At 35.0% G+C, this 14,084-nt stretch overlaps 1 protein-coding gene across 1 annotated transcript; it reads left to right on the top strand.

Moving 5' to 3' along the window:
- The first annotated feature begins 9,529 nt into the window (after positions 1 to 9,529).
- LOC141689844 (metacaspase-4-like) lies at positions 9,530 to 12,264 on the top strand. The gene is made up of 2 exons (XM_074494331.1): positions 9,530 to 10,009; positions 11,134 to 12,264. The coding sequence occupies exons 1-2, from the start codon at positions 9,664 to 9,666 to the stop codon at positions 12,024 to 12,026; spliced, it is 1,239 nt and encodes a 412-aa protein (XP_074350432.1). The 5' UTR covers positions 9,530 to 9,663; the 3' UTR covers positions 12,027 to 12,264.
- The last annotated feature ends 1,820 nt before the right edge of the window (positions 12,265 to 14,084 follow it).

The raw sequence follows: 14,084 nt of genomic DNA, 5'->3' as shown, positions 1-14,084 counted from the left end.
TTCTCCTTTCAGATACCAATCTGGAGGAGTCCACTGGGAGACTATACCATTTACTTTGAGATAATCTAGAAACACTCCATTAAAGTATTCACCACCTCGATCTAATCGAAGAATTATAATACTATGTTTGGTTTGTTTCTCCACTTCATACTTATATTCTTTGAACTTTTCAAAGGCCTCAGACTTGTGTTTCATCAAACACATATCCGAATCCAGATCTATCATCTATGAAAGTAATGAAGTATGAAAATCCACCCATGGCTTGCGTAGACATTGGTCCACATACATCTGTGTGTACCATTCTTAGCAAATTTGCAGCCCTCTCTCCATGTCTACTAAATGGAGACTGCAATGCCACTATAAAGTGAGATTTTCATCATCCCTTTTCTTTTATTAGTTTGTTCAATCTGAAATAAATTATGTCACATACATACAGACCATTATTTAAAGCACCATGTCCATAAAGAATATTATCTCTAAGAATAGAACATTCATTATTCTCAATAATAAATGAAAATCCAGCCAAGTCTAACATGGGAATAATATTCCTCACAATCGAGGGAACAAAATAACAATTATTTCAAACAATAGTCTTGCCCTTAGGCCTATGTAAATGAAATGATTCTACATCTTCAGCAACAACTCTTGCTCCATTTCCATCGGTAGAATCACCTCATCTTCCTCAAGAGTCCTACTTCTCCTTGGTCCCTGCAACAAATTGCAGATCTGAGAATCACAAGAGGTATCTAATACCCAAGTAGAAATTTGATTTAATGACATATTCACTTCTATCATGAACATACCTGAATCAGAAGCGGTAGTCTCACTACCCTTCTTCTTCTTTAATTCTGCAAGGTAAACCTTGTAGTTCCTCTTCCAGTGCCCCACCTTGTTACAGTGAAAGCAAACAACTTTGCTCTTGGGGTCTTCAGCTTTTGGTGGAACCGGCGTTTTCTCACCTACTTTCTTCTTCTTGGAAGAGTTCCTCTTCCTTTTCTTAGGATTGGAACCTTCATCAATTAGAAGAACAGAACTCTTCTTAGGGGGAAAATTCGATTCCGCAGTCTTCAACATGTTGTGGAGTTCAGGCAGGCTGACATCCAACTTATTCATGTGAGAGTTCACAACAAACTGCGAGAACGAACTCGGAAGCGATTGCAAGACCAAGTCTTGGCTCAGCTCCCCATCCATGGCAAAACCAAGTTGTCCAAGACGTTCAATCAAATTGATCATCTTAAGTACATGGTCATTCACAGATGATCCCTCAGACATCCTACAACCGAACAGCTCCTTCGATATCTCATATCGAGCTGTCCTCCCTGCCACATCATACAACTCTTGTAGATGCATTAGGATAGTGTGAGCATCCATATGCTCATGTTGCTTCTGTAGCTCAATGTTCATGGAAGCTAGCATGATGCATTGAGCAACATTTGCATCATCTATCCACTTACGATACACAACATGTTCATCATTATGCGCATCGCTAGTAGGTTCAGTAGGCTTAGGTGAGTCAATCACGTATTCCAGCTTCTCAATCCTGAGAACAATTCTCAAGTTTCGAAGCCAGTCAGCATAATTAGGACCAGTCAATTTGTGAGCATCTAGTATGCTCCTGAGTGATAGTGCAGAAGATATAACGTACAAAGTAAATCTGTAAATGATAAACACATAACAACACTTAGCAAATATTCGATTTCATTTCAAAACACTATATGAATCGGGTCTTTATTCATAAGTGGCTCCCACTATTTTTCCTAATTTATTCAACCCCCTACATGAAAAATTAAGCATTTATAATGCTAGTGGGAATAGGGATCCTATATTCCATTACACAACCCCGGCTGTGGCACGAAACGCCATGTAATGTTCAATAGGCAGACAACTCTTGTCAATTACATCTAATGTTATTCCCTAATCAAACTTTAGCCTCTTGAATAATTGAGTCACGGCTGTGGCACGACAAACTCGATATTCTAAGTCAAGTCTAACCCAACATTCCGTACAATTGAATCAGTCCCCAAAAGCCCACGGCTGTGGCACGTAGCGACCTTTAGATTCTTATTCAATGTACACATCTCTATGTAATAGACAAGTATTTCTTATTTCGAAATCAAAGCCCTCGGCTGTGGCACGAAACGACAATGATTCAAAAATAAGAACTACTTTCTATCATGTTGGAATGCTATGACCGACACAAGCCCGTTGTATCATTGGCCAATTACTACTTGATATTATTTAATTTTAGAGGGATTATATTACGTTACAATCATAATCATATTATAAAGAGATTCTTCCTTTTAAATTAAATATTTCAAATCAATAATCAATAATCAGATGATTCCCAGATCGGGTGGAGCATTGTCAAGAGGCGTCACTTAATAACCCTTTCTTACAGATAGAAATCTGTTGTTGACAGAATCATCCTTTCTCTCATATCGAAAATTCATATTCAATTACGTGTTTCATAAACACAAGAATCTCATGATTGTATTCATAATATTATTATTAAGGTTATGAAACAATTTCACTATACTAGGTTGTCTAACAAACGCCTTATGTTTATTTAAGTTCACCTAAATCTATCATCGCATGATAAACTAAGCATATATCACATATATCAACATGAATAAATATCAAGGTAGGCATGTTACATCCTCTAGCATATTAGTCTAAGCATTATACATCTCTATGTATCACATGAAGCATTTAAAAGCAATTAAAACAGTCAAAAACAGCTTTAAAACACTTCATGGAAATATAAACAGTTCAAAACTTTTATATAAACTAAAATTGATCACTCCATTAGATCCGTCTCGAAAAAATGAATCCAACGGTATATTGCACGCCTAAAACGGAGTTACGAAACTCCCAGTAAATCAATTTTAATATGGACAGTCGGGCTGTAACGCATTACAGGAACGCGTTACAAGCCCTGTAACGCATTCCGGTGATGCGTTACACCCCTTTTAAGCCACTAAAGGGTGTAACGCATTCCGTGAATGCGACACAGGTGTGTAACACATTCCCGGAATGCGTTACAGCCCTACTTTTTTTTCAGCAGCCGTCATTCTTCTCGATTAACGTGCGTGACATCTCCTGACAGCTGCCTGACATGTCTGTCTTGTTTGTTTTCTCCGTGCACCAGAAGTCAAATAATACAAACACAGCAGATGTATATAAACATATATATATATATATACTATATATACATATATTTACTTATTTAATTACGAATTTAATTGTAAGAACTTCAAAAATTCATAATAAAAAATCTATAAATCCTAAAATTATGAAAAAAATACCCAGACGATCTACAACACTTGTAGAACCCAGATCAACATTCAAAATTATTCTGAGAAACGATTTCTCATTAGACAAAATTAATCCATGATATAACTTGTAAAAATCATAATTAATTCATACAAGCACATAAAATTCTGAAATTTTTAATACAGATCTTTATACATACAACCTATGCTCTGATACAATTGTTGGATTTTTAAACGCAGCGGGGGCGTGGAAAAACACTTTTACACATACAAAATCCAAATAAAAGCATATAAATCGTGAATAAAAATTCGAGGGATCGAATCTAACCTTTTAAAATAATTCGGAGACAACGATCAGAGATCCTTAGCAGTTGCTCCTCAAGTGTGAAGCACTCCACCGGTATCCACCAAGAAAACGATGTTAAGGAGGAGGAAGAAGGTGGAGAAAATTGGGTTTTCCAAACTTTTTGGGTTTTCGGGTTTGATGTGTGTTCGAATAAAATAGGGTCTATAATAGTGTATTTATAGGCAAAATTTTCAGCTGAAATTTTCCCATAAATATTATTATTATTATCCCATTTATTATTCTTATTAATAATTAAAACACCTTTTAATTATTAATCCTTTTTCTAAATACTTTAGAAATAATTCTCTCTCTTGATTTAATTTCCAAAAGTTAAATCCTTAATTAATAATATTAAGAGCTTTTCTTAATTAATTTATAATCAATTAAATCTCATTTAATCAATTATTAAATTTGCCAATTAATTATTTATTTCATAAATAAATAATTATTAGCCATTATTAATTAATTCCTCCACCATTAAATCATTCTCTTTTTATGGTGTGACCCTGTAGGTTCAATATTAAGCCGGTAGTAGAAATAAATAATAATTAAACTATTTTATCATTATTTATATAAATTCTCCAATTTATTAAATATGATTAATTAATTAATCACATTTATTCTACATCGTGAGTGATGCTTCTCAACATATCGCGACTATCCGGATAATATGAATTCACTGCTTAGAATACCAAGAACCTGTCAGTGAATAGTTACCGTACAATAAACTCCTTCTACCCTACAATGTCCCGATTAAATACAAGGCATGGATCTCGTGTCAAGCCTATCTAATTCAATCACTTGCTTACCATTTACTATGCGTAGTTCTATGCAAATTAGAAACTCCTTTCTAATTTCATTTACTCTGGCCAGAGATTCCTGAACTAGCATAAGTGGATCAGCCTTGAACATTCGCTTCCTTCACTGGAAGGGGTAGATCCTTTATTGATCATACACTATCTTCGTGTACAAATTCCTATACCCAGAAGAGCCCTAATAATTGTCCCTGGAGACTAAAAACTAAACCAAAGCATAGTTCAGTGTACACAAGATGACTATGATGACCTCAAGTCCAAGGATACTTGTACAACTATCACTAAGCGAACAACTGCTGACACGTGAGTGAACTCCATCAGTTGTTCAGCTAGGCGAGTCATGTTCAGTGAACTTATTCTATAATAAGCACCTACATACTAGCTATAGTGTCACCACACAAATGTCTATGAGAACAGACATCCTTCATAATGAAGCAAGCATAGTATGTACCGATCTTTGTGGATTATTAATTACCAGTTAGTAATCCTATGACCAGGAACTATTTAAGTTTAGAGTTATCATCTTTTTAGGTCTCACTATTATGATCTCATCATAATCCATAAAAATCTTTACTCTAAACTATGGTATACCTTATTTAAACACTTGAATAGATAAAGCCCGTAATAAAAATAAAACAAGTCTTTTATTAATATCAATGAAATCAAAACAGATTACATAAAAGTTATTCCTAAATCCTCATACATGATTGGACTTAGGACATATTCCTTTCAGATAAGGGCATGACACAACTAAAGGACTCCTTTTGTTGCCTTGCACAAGCAAGTTCAAAATCATATCACTAACTCTAATGACACAAGGTTGAAGCTAGATCAGATGCACACTGCAAGATACACCCCTTCTCCCTTGGTTATGGATGAAATTCAGAAATTTGTGCAAGCTACATTTGGGTCTTCCACTGTTATCTCTACATCAAGCTCCCATCAACCTGCATCTACATCAACAAATCTACAGATTCAATCTCTACAAGGTTAAGTCACTGCATTGCAAGACTCCAACTCTTTTCTCACTGCACAAGTTAAGGTCTTGACATCTCTTGTCAAGAGCCAACAAACAGATATGCAAACCCTGGTGGACTCCCATAAGCATTTTCAAAAAGCAGAATTCTGTAGCCTTGGGAGCCATCATGGGTAAACTCGACATACCACTACCTTCTTTGCATGAACAAGTCAGGACTGAAATTCCTACTCCCCTTCTAATACCTGTCAACAAGACTAAGGGGGAGATAGAGGCTAGGTTGACACGATCAAGGTCATCTCAACAGAAAGTCCAGGGTGCTGAAAAGAAATCTAAAGAAGTTGATCTTGACATGGAGAGACTTATTAGGGCTGCTGAAAGACCTAGTCTGAGCAGAGAGTTTGATGAACTACTCACAGCTTTAAAAGCTTCTCTCAACGACAATCACTTCACATACAAAAAGGCCCTGGACAAGACAATTAATTTCATAAGAGTGATCATGGTCAATCAGGACAACTTTCTGCACAAGAGAATAGTGATCAATGCAAATGACTCAGGGACAGACATATGTATACAAGTGTCCCTAAATTACCTTGTCTCAAGGAGAGCATCTGAGTTAGATATCTTCATCAACAAAGTCAAAGTTGTAACTTATGAAGATACCTTGCTATTGACTGAATTGAGGAATGCTCAAATGGCTGCTTTTCCTGAAGCATATTTACAGCCAAACAAGGGTATAACAAACATCTGTCCAAACGCCAATTACTTCAAACATTTTCAGATCCCCAAACATTGTGTCATGAGCAACAAGAAGCTTATCATGATCTTAGGAACTGGCTTAAAAACTAAGAAAAATAAGAACAATGATGATATGAAAATGATAAAGCTACTAAGGAGATATCTGGACATTGCAGAAGCCAACTTGCCCAAAACACAAATCAACAAGGATAACTTGGATGGTGATGAGCAGAAGAAAGATGATCAAAATCCTTCTGGCTCAAATCCAAGTCAGTCCAGTAAGCCATCGGGCAGCAATGGTGGAGAGAAGAAGAAGGAGGATGACAAGAAAGATGAAGAAAGGAGGAGAAGAGGTGATAGGAAGAGCAGAAAGTCTCGTGATGATTCAGAAATTCAGACAACCCTAGAAATCCAAACACAACCAACTCAAACCTCAACTCAACCTACAACATCAACTATCTCGAACATCAAACCTTCCCTAACATCTAAGCCAAAATTTCTATACAAACAAACAACCAACTCTTTCCTAAAAATTCCAATCACCTCAAGCCACACTATTCTCAAGAAAATGACAACCCTACCTTTAGCCAAGCCTTCACTAAAATTCAAGCTTAAATATGTTGGGAGAAAACCTAAGAAATTCAGGCCTACAAAGAAAGGAGAAGTCACTAAAAGGGCCATCTGGAATTATTTTAAGGAGTCTGACTTTCTACCTCTAAATTGGTGCATCTCAGATGAAGACCATTTCCAATATCTAGCTGAGGAAATTGTTAGAGTTTGGATTGTATCCTTGAGAGAAGTTAGAATTTATTTTAAGGATGGTACATTCACTCTTCTAAACCAAAGCTTAATGGATTTCTTGGTTCCCACGAAAATTAAGAGAGTGATAAGTTTGTTAAAGGAAAATGATACTGCTATAAGGGCATGGAGATCATCTCTAGCTGAATGGTTGATTGAAAGGAAGGAAACAAAGAAAAGAAATGAGGCTGAAGCTGAAGAAAGAAGAAGGAGGCATGAAGAAGAAATAGATATGTACATAAAAAGATCAGAAGAGTTGAAAGCAAAAGGAATGAGCAGAATTTCTAAAGATGGGAGATTTCTGAACATCAAAGCTGGTGGATTCTCAAGATTCTGCTTAGAGGTTCTGGACAATGGTTATCCTAAGACAGCAAGACAAAAACTTGTAGAAGCTCTAAGTGGAACACTTATCATAGAAGAACTTTAAATTCTTGATCATTTGAAGGATAAACTTAGAGAAGAAGCGGACGTAAAAACTGTCTTGACCTGATTCTTGTAATCATTGAACCTTGTGAATCTTATGTTGTACAAGTTGTAAATCTATCAATCTTTATGTATTAATTCTATACTCCATCATTTCAACTTGGGGTTAGTCTTGTTAACAAGCATGAATTTGTATTAAGCAATCTTATCACAAATTGGGGGAGATTGTTGTAAGAGACATGCATGTACTTTAACAAGACTAAGATATTTTATCAACCCTAAGTAAGTTGTATTGTTATCTTAATTTGTATTTTGTACTTGTAACATTTAAAGTCTGTAAAAATGTCAAAAGAGCAGACTGAAACCTTTTTCTATAAACAGTATCAGGCCTAAAAATTCTATCTGGAAGAAGATTATGCCTCAGTAGAATTATAAAGAAGCTTGGAGTTGAATAAAGCTGTTTTAGGAAAAATACTCTAAGTGAAGATCTCTACAAGTCACGGATTTAATGTTATAGAGAAGTCATTCGAGAACTCCAGAATGGCTTATCGAGAAGTCAGGAAAGTTACAAGAGAACTCAGAGAGATATCGACAAGTCAAGAAGACATGAAGGTTGGAGATATCGACAAGTCATTTCTTCACTAGAGAACTCAGAGTTATCGACAAGTCTACATTCATTAGATAACTCTGGGTTATCGATAAGTCTAAGTCTACTAAAGAACTCAGAGATATCGATAAGTCACAATTCACTAGAGAACTCTAAGTTATCGACAAGATAAAGTGAAGACATGATGCTGAGAGATCTCGACAAGCTAAAGTTTCATTCGAGAACTCAGAGACCTCTATAAGTCAAATTCGCTAAAGCATTAGAGATCTAGATAAGTCATTATACTTATCGGGATGTCAAGATTTCTATGTGCCTAAACTGGAGATCTCGAGTAAAATTCTCAAAGTACAAAATCACAGAGAAGTTCAATATTCAAGATAAACAATCAACAAACAATCCAACCAGCTAGATTGACAAGTCTACAAAAAGCAGTTTGAAGAATGTGCAAGATCAATTTTTTTTTTTTTTTTTTTTTTTGTAAAGATTAACTGACAAAGGAATATCAAAGTGAACACTGGATGCTAAAGATATGCTAAGCTAGAAATGGAAGATCTACTTTTCTATAAATAAAAATGACAAGTGACAGTTTAGAAAAGCTAATAGCATATCTTATTACACACTGGGTAAACCAGCACTTAACTAAGTTATAAAGTTAACACTGGTCATTTAGTTAGTTGTAACAATTTAGTTCAAATTTCTTGTAACACTCTCGAGGAGAAGTTAAGCTCTTTATCAATAAAAAGCCTAGAAATTTTGTAGCAAAACAGTCTTAATATTAATATAAAATTAAGTGAGTTTTGAAGATATATGTTCTTTATTTTATGCAAGCTTTAATTCTGCATGAACACATTTCACTACAAGATTTAATTTACTTTGTTCAACCATAAATATTCAAGAAAAGCACAAAAACAGTAAAACACATTCACCCCCTGTGTGTTATTCATTTCCTAGCAGGATCAATAATATTTATTATTTTATTTTAGTCTGATTCTTCAAATCCAATTTACTAAATGAAGTTTTTATAGTTTTTTATTTAAAATTGGATCAATAGTATAATTTTGTATAGTTGAGCCGGGTGAATTTTTATATATTATTTGTTTTTTTTAAATCATTAGATATATTATAATTCTGTTATGAATATTTATCTATTTATGAGAGCTTTTTATTTTAAATATTACTATAATTATGATGACTAGACCGACTATCAATTAAAATTTTATTTTTTCATTTTTAATATAATGATATAGATATAGATGGTAAACAAAGAAAAATAATATCAATCCACGAGAAACATTTACTTCTCAAAAGATCATGTTAATTAATGAAAGATCTTATTGAGCATGGATAACTTCAGTGGTAAGTAGCTTATCATCTGTCGTCTCATGTCGTGGGTTCGATTCTGACTCACATGAGATACTCATTCGTAATACTATAAGCCATATTAATTAAAAAAAAATAAAAGATCATATTAAATCATATTCTTCATTTTCCAAAAAATACAATAAATATACTCCCAAAAACCCAAAAGATTTGGATGACACGTTCTCTCACCATCCCCCGACACTTCACTTTACATCTTACTAACTCCAATCAGTCCTGTAACAAAGTCAACCGCGTTACAAATAATTCTCCAACATAAAAAACACACACTTATTACACACACTTAACACACCATCATCAAACAAACGATGACTAAGAAAGCAGTGTTGATCGGATGCAACTACCAAGGCACTAAGGCCGAACTCAAAGGCTGCATCAACGACGTCAAACGAATGCACAACTGTTTGATCGAACGTTATGGATTTTCTGAGGATGATATTACAGTCCTCATAGATACTGATGACTCTTACACTCAGCCCACGGGCAAAAACGTTCGCACAGCTCTCACTGATCTTATACGTTCCGCGTCGCATGGCGATGTGTTGTTCGTGCATTATAGCGGGCACGGTACGAGACTTCCTGCTGAGACGGGGGACGAGGATGATACTGGCTATGATGAGTGTATTGTGCCTACTGATATGAATCTGATCACTGGTATGTTATTTTATTTTTTGAGTTTTTGAGTATGTGTATTATTTTTGTGGTTGATTTGGTAGATCTGATGTATTTGTTTAGTGTAGTTTGTCGAATTATGGAAATTATGAGTTTGATGTTATGGAGTCTAATGATGATAAATTGTTAGGATTGCGATTATGGTAGTAGAGTGAATTAATAGGATTGGAGCTGATTAGGTTGATTTATTTGTGTAATTTGTCGATTTTGTGGAATTGGGGTTTGGATGAATTGGATGATTAATGAAGATGGGGGTTTGGGATTGCGATTGTGATAGAGTAGTAAATTTGCAGTTTCGGAGCTGATTATACTTGTTTATTGTAATTTGTCACTGATAAGGATGCTTAGTGAAGATAGAGAGTTGCTAGAACACTGCAGTAATTCGCACATTAGCAGAATCGGGTTAGACTATGAGATGGAATTAGGTGATGTGGGTTGACTTTTTGTTGTTTGAGGTAATCGTGTATGCGGAAATGTTGAGTATGAAACTATGAATTATGCAGTTATATTATGTCACACTGTATCTTTTCGAGGTCTGAACAACATAATTTGCTAAGGGAAATGTGTAGGACGTTTTTATGCTTTTAAGGTATGCAGTTAACCGGTTACTTCAGTGATATACTTCTTTCTGTTTTGTTGTTGTGAGACTTTAGCAAGTAGTAGCCGCGTTCACTGTCTTAGATGATTCAGTCTACAATCAAATAGCTGATCAATCGGATAATGATGAATGAAGCTGATTTGGTATTTTATACCTGATTTGGTACTATATGCACATAAATAGCGAAGTAGAGTTTCAATGTATTTTATTGCTTATCACACACTGGTGAATGGCAGTGAATCATATGATAAAGTTAATTGATTTACACTATAGAATATCACTTTTAGTGCAGAAATAACATAGCAAATGACTAGTAATTAGGTATTGATGAGGGATACACCCTTTGATGATGATGATGATGATGATGATGATGATGAATTGCACTTATAATTATAACCAGTTCCTCTCATATACGTCAGGCATCATTATCCTTGGACTTGCCAAAGTCGATAAGAATAGCATTGCTTATTTAAATTACATTTAAACTGATTGCCGACTTTCTTTGCAGATGATGACTTCAAACAGCTCGTAGACGAAGTACCTCGTGGTTGCCAAATAACAATTGTATCTGATTCTTGCCACAGTGGTGGCCTTGTTCAGGATGCCGAAGAACAGATAGGAGAGAGCACAAATTCTTCCTCTGAGGGGCAAGGGTCAGGTTTTGGGTTCAAGAACTTTTTGCATCGGACTGTGGATGAAGCACTTGAAACTCGTGGCATTCATCTTCCCTCTAAATTCCGCCCTCATCGCAGGCAGGAAGAAGATTTTGATGACCAGGAAGTTGATTCAGGAGAAGGGGATCGAGGCTACACAAAAAGCAGATCATTGCCTGTTTCTACTCTTATTGACATACTCAAACAGAAAACTGGCAAGGATGATGTTGATGTCGGGAATTTGAGGCCAACCCTTTTTGATGTCTTTGGAGATGATGCAAGTCCCAAAGTCAAAAAGTTCATGAAGGTCATTCTGGACAAACTTCAAGGCAGTGGTGGTGGTGAAGGGTTCATGGGGATGGTTGGAAGCTTAGCACAAGAGTTTCTAAAGCAAAAGCTCAATGATAATGATGAATCCTATACAAAACCTGCAACGGAAACAAAGGTAGATAGCAAGGAAGAGGTTTACGCTGGTGTAAGCCACAAGGCACTTCCAGAAGGCGGTGTCCTGATTAGTGGATGTCAAACCAATCAAACTTCTGCTGATGCCAGCCCTTCCGGAAATTCAGCTGAAGCCTACGGAGCTCTTAGCAATGCAATCCAGGCCATAGTTGAAGAAACAGATGGTCAAGTTACCAACCACGAGCTAGTTACAAAGGCAAGGGAAATGCTGAAGAAACAGGGCTTCACCCAGCGTCCAGGTCTTTATTGCAGTGACCATCATGTGGAGGCCAATTTCGTGTGCTAGTACAATGAAGCAACTGCATTGAACTTGATTCTATTTTGTGTGGATCTCTGTTTTGTGTGGAGTGCTTATATTAAGCTTTGGCTAACATTGTGATTTTCAACTGGTTTTACTCTGTTTTTCTAGTTTTCTTCCTGTGATTGCCTGAATATTTTCTGATGTTGGAATTTTATATTACAATCTGGTTATATTTGCAAGTAATGTTGATGTTTGAAGAGCCTGATGGCTACTGGTAAGTCTATTCTTGCTTTCTTGAGTAATGTTGAACTGGTCAATATTACATATAATTTATAAATTATTTATAGCGTGATACACAACTATTAGTACTTAAGCATGTATTTTATTTAGTGCTGGAAATAATGTATGCACTACTAGTATGAAGATTCGGATGGGTCTCGTGACTTCTGTCCCGCTTATTTCTTTATTTTTTTTATTACTCGGCACGTATCTTAAAACGTATATAAAGTACAATTTCAGAACTTATCTTTTTTTAAAAAAATATTATTTCTCAATAAAAATTTAAATATTTAATTTTTTTCAGAATAATTTTTTTAAAAAAATTACAGGAACTATACTATATAAAAATCTAAAAATACGTGTCGAACCAGGTAAAGAATTAAGAGTGACAAAGGAATTATATTTTAATTTATCTTCAGGAATTTGTTTTGATGTGCAGGGAAAATATGAATCACCTATGGGCTATAACAATGTGAGCTTCAATTTCAGTTGACTAATCTGGGCCTCAAAATGAAGGCATAAAGCCCACCTATGTATTGGAAGCCCAAAAGAAGTGTTATTTTATACTAAAAAAAATCTAAAACAGAAGATTTGACAAAAGGAGCTTAACAAGTTTAGTGTCGGTTTAACGGGGGAGTTGAGCACGGTTGGATATCTTAAATGGATTTGACGAGAAGGAGCTTAAAAAGTTTAATGTCGAGCTGAGCATGTTGGATAACTAAGTGATTAGGAGTTTATCCTATCCTATGTCATCGCATGACCGGGTTCGATCCTCAATTATTCATTTGTAAAACTATAAACCATATTTGTCAAAAAAATAAGTTTAATGTCAATCTGGTTATAAGTTAATAAACAGCCCCTAAATTGAAATGTTTTTTTAACTTATAAGTAATTTTAAGTTGACGGGACTTAACACACCCTATGTCTATTTGTTTATACTTTCCTTTTTGGGATATCCCTTCCAATTGTTTACATTTCGAAATTTTCCAAAAATAATAAAGTTTTTATAATTTTTAAAATAACTACATCCACTACTTTTCTGTACTATACCCACTTTATACATATTATATTAATCGGTCTCATTACTTTACTCATTTTTTTAACTTTACTCCACTAGTTTATCATTTTTCTTAAACTCCGTTCCCAACCCAAATATAAACATTTGGGAGGGACCGAGAGAGTATATATTTTTTGATTTAAAAGTTAATTATAAGATATTTCAAACTAGAAATGACTTATTAGTGCAAAAAAATACGCAGAACACGCAACCTTATTTCTTTATCATATAAATGACACATCCAAGTACGTATGAATTTGTGCATGTAATGATGAGGAGTAGTGAATGAATCTATCAATCTTTTGATGGCAGAATTTTGGTACTTTGGTGCTTCCATTATTACATAAAGGATGCAGGGAAGCTTCCTTGAGGTTTGCACTCATGGGAGTGCTGTGTTGTCTTCACCTTCATTCTACTTGTGGATCTTAATGTGGAATCCTCCCTCCTCCGACCCCCTCAATTCTTTATATTGGGAACGGGGGCTCGACACGGATTTTAATGTTCTTATTAAATGTAGTTGCATAATTTTTTTTAATTTTTTTTTCTAAATTAAAATATAATGTTCAAACTTTTATACAAAAAAAATAGAATTTTAAAAATAAATTACGGAAATATATTTTATAGTTGCCTTAAAATGCGTGTCAAGCATGTGAAAAAAACTGTAAATAAATGAGAGGGACGGAGGTAGTATATAAAAGCTTCTTCCACCATCCGCTCTCCCCCTTATCCTCTTATAGTATCAATAAAACAAACTTGAAAAAAGGATT

Source organism: Apium graveolens, chromosome 10 (assembly GCF_009905375.1).
Source record: "Apium graveolens cultivar Ventura chromosome 10, ASM990537v1, whole genome shotgun sequence".
Lineage (NCBI taxonomy): Eukaryota > Viridiplantae > Streptophyta > Magnoliopsida > Apiales > Apiaceae > Apium > Apium graveolens.
This window is presented reverse-complemented; position numbering and strand designations above follow the sequence as displayed.

What these genes read in the sequence shown, in the direction of transcription:
- LOC141689844 (XM_074494331.1), top strand. Translation starts at nt 9,664, where the DNA reads ATGACTAAGAAAGCAGTGTTGATCGGATGCAACTACCAAGGCACTAAG. An exon ending in TGATATGAATCTGATCACTG is followed by an intron (nt 10,010 to 11,133) that starts GTATGTTATTTT and finishes CTTTCTTTGCAG; the next exon opens with ATGATGACTTCAAACAGCTC.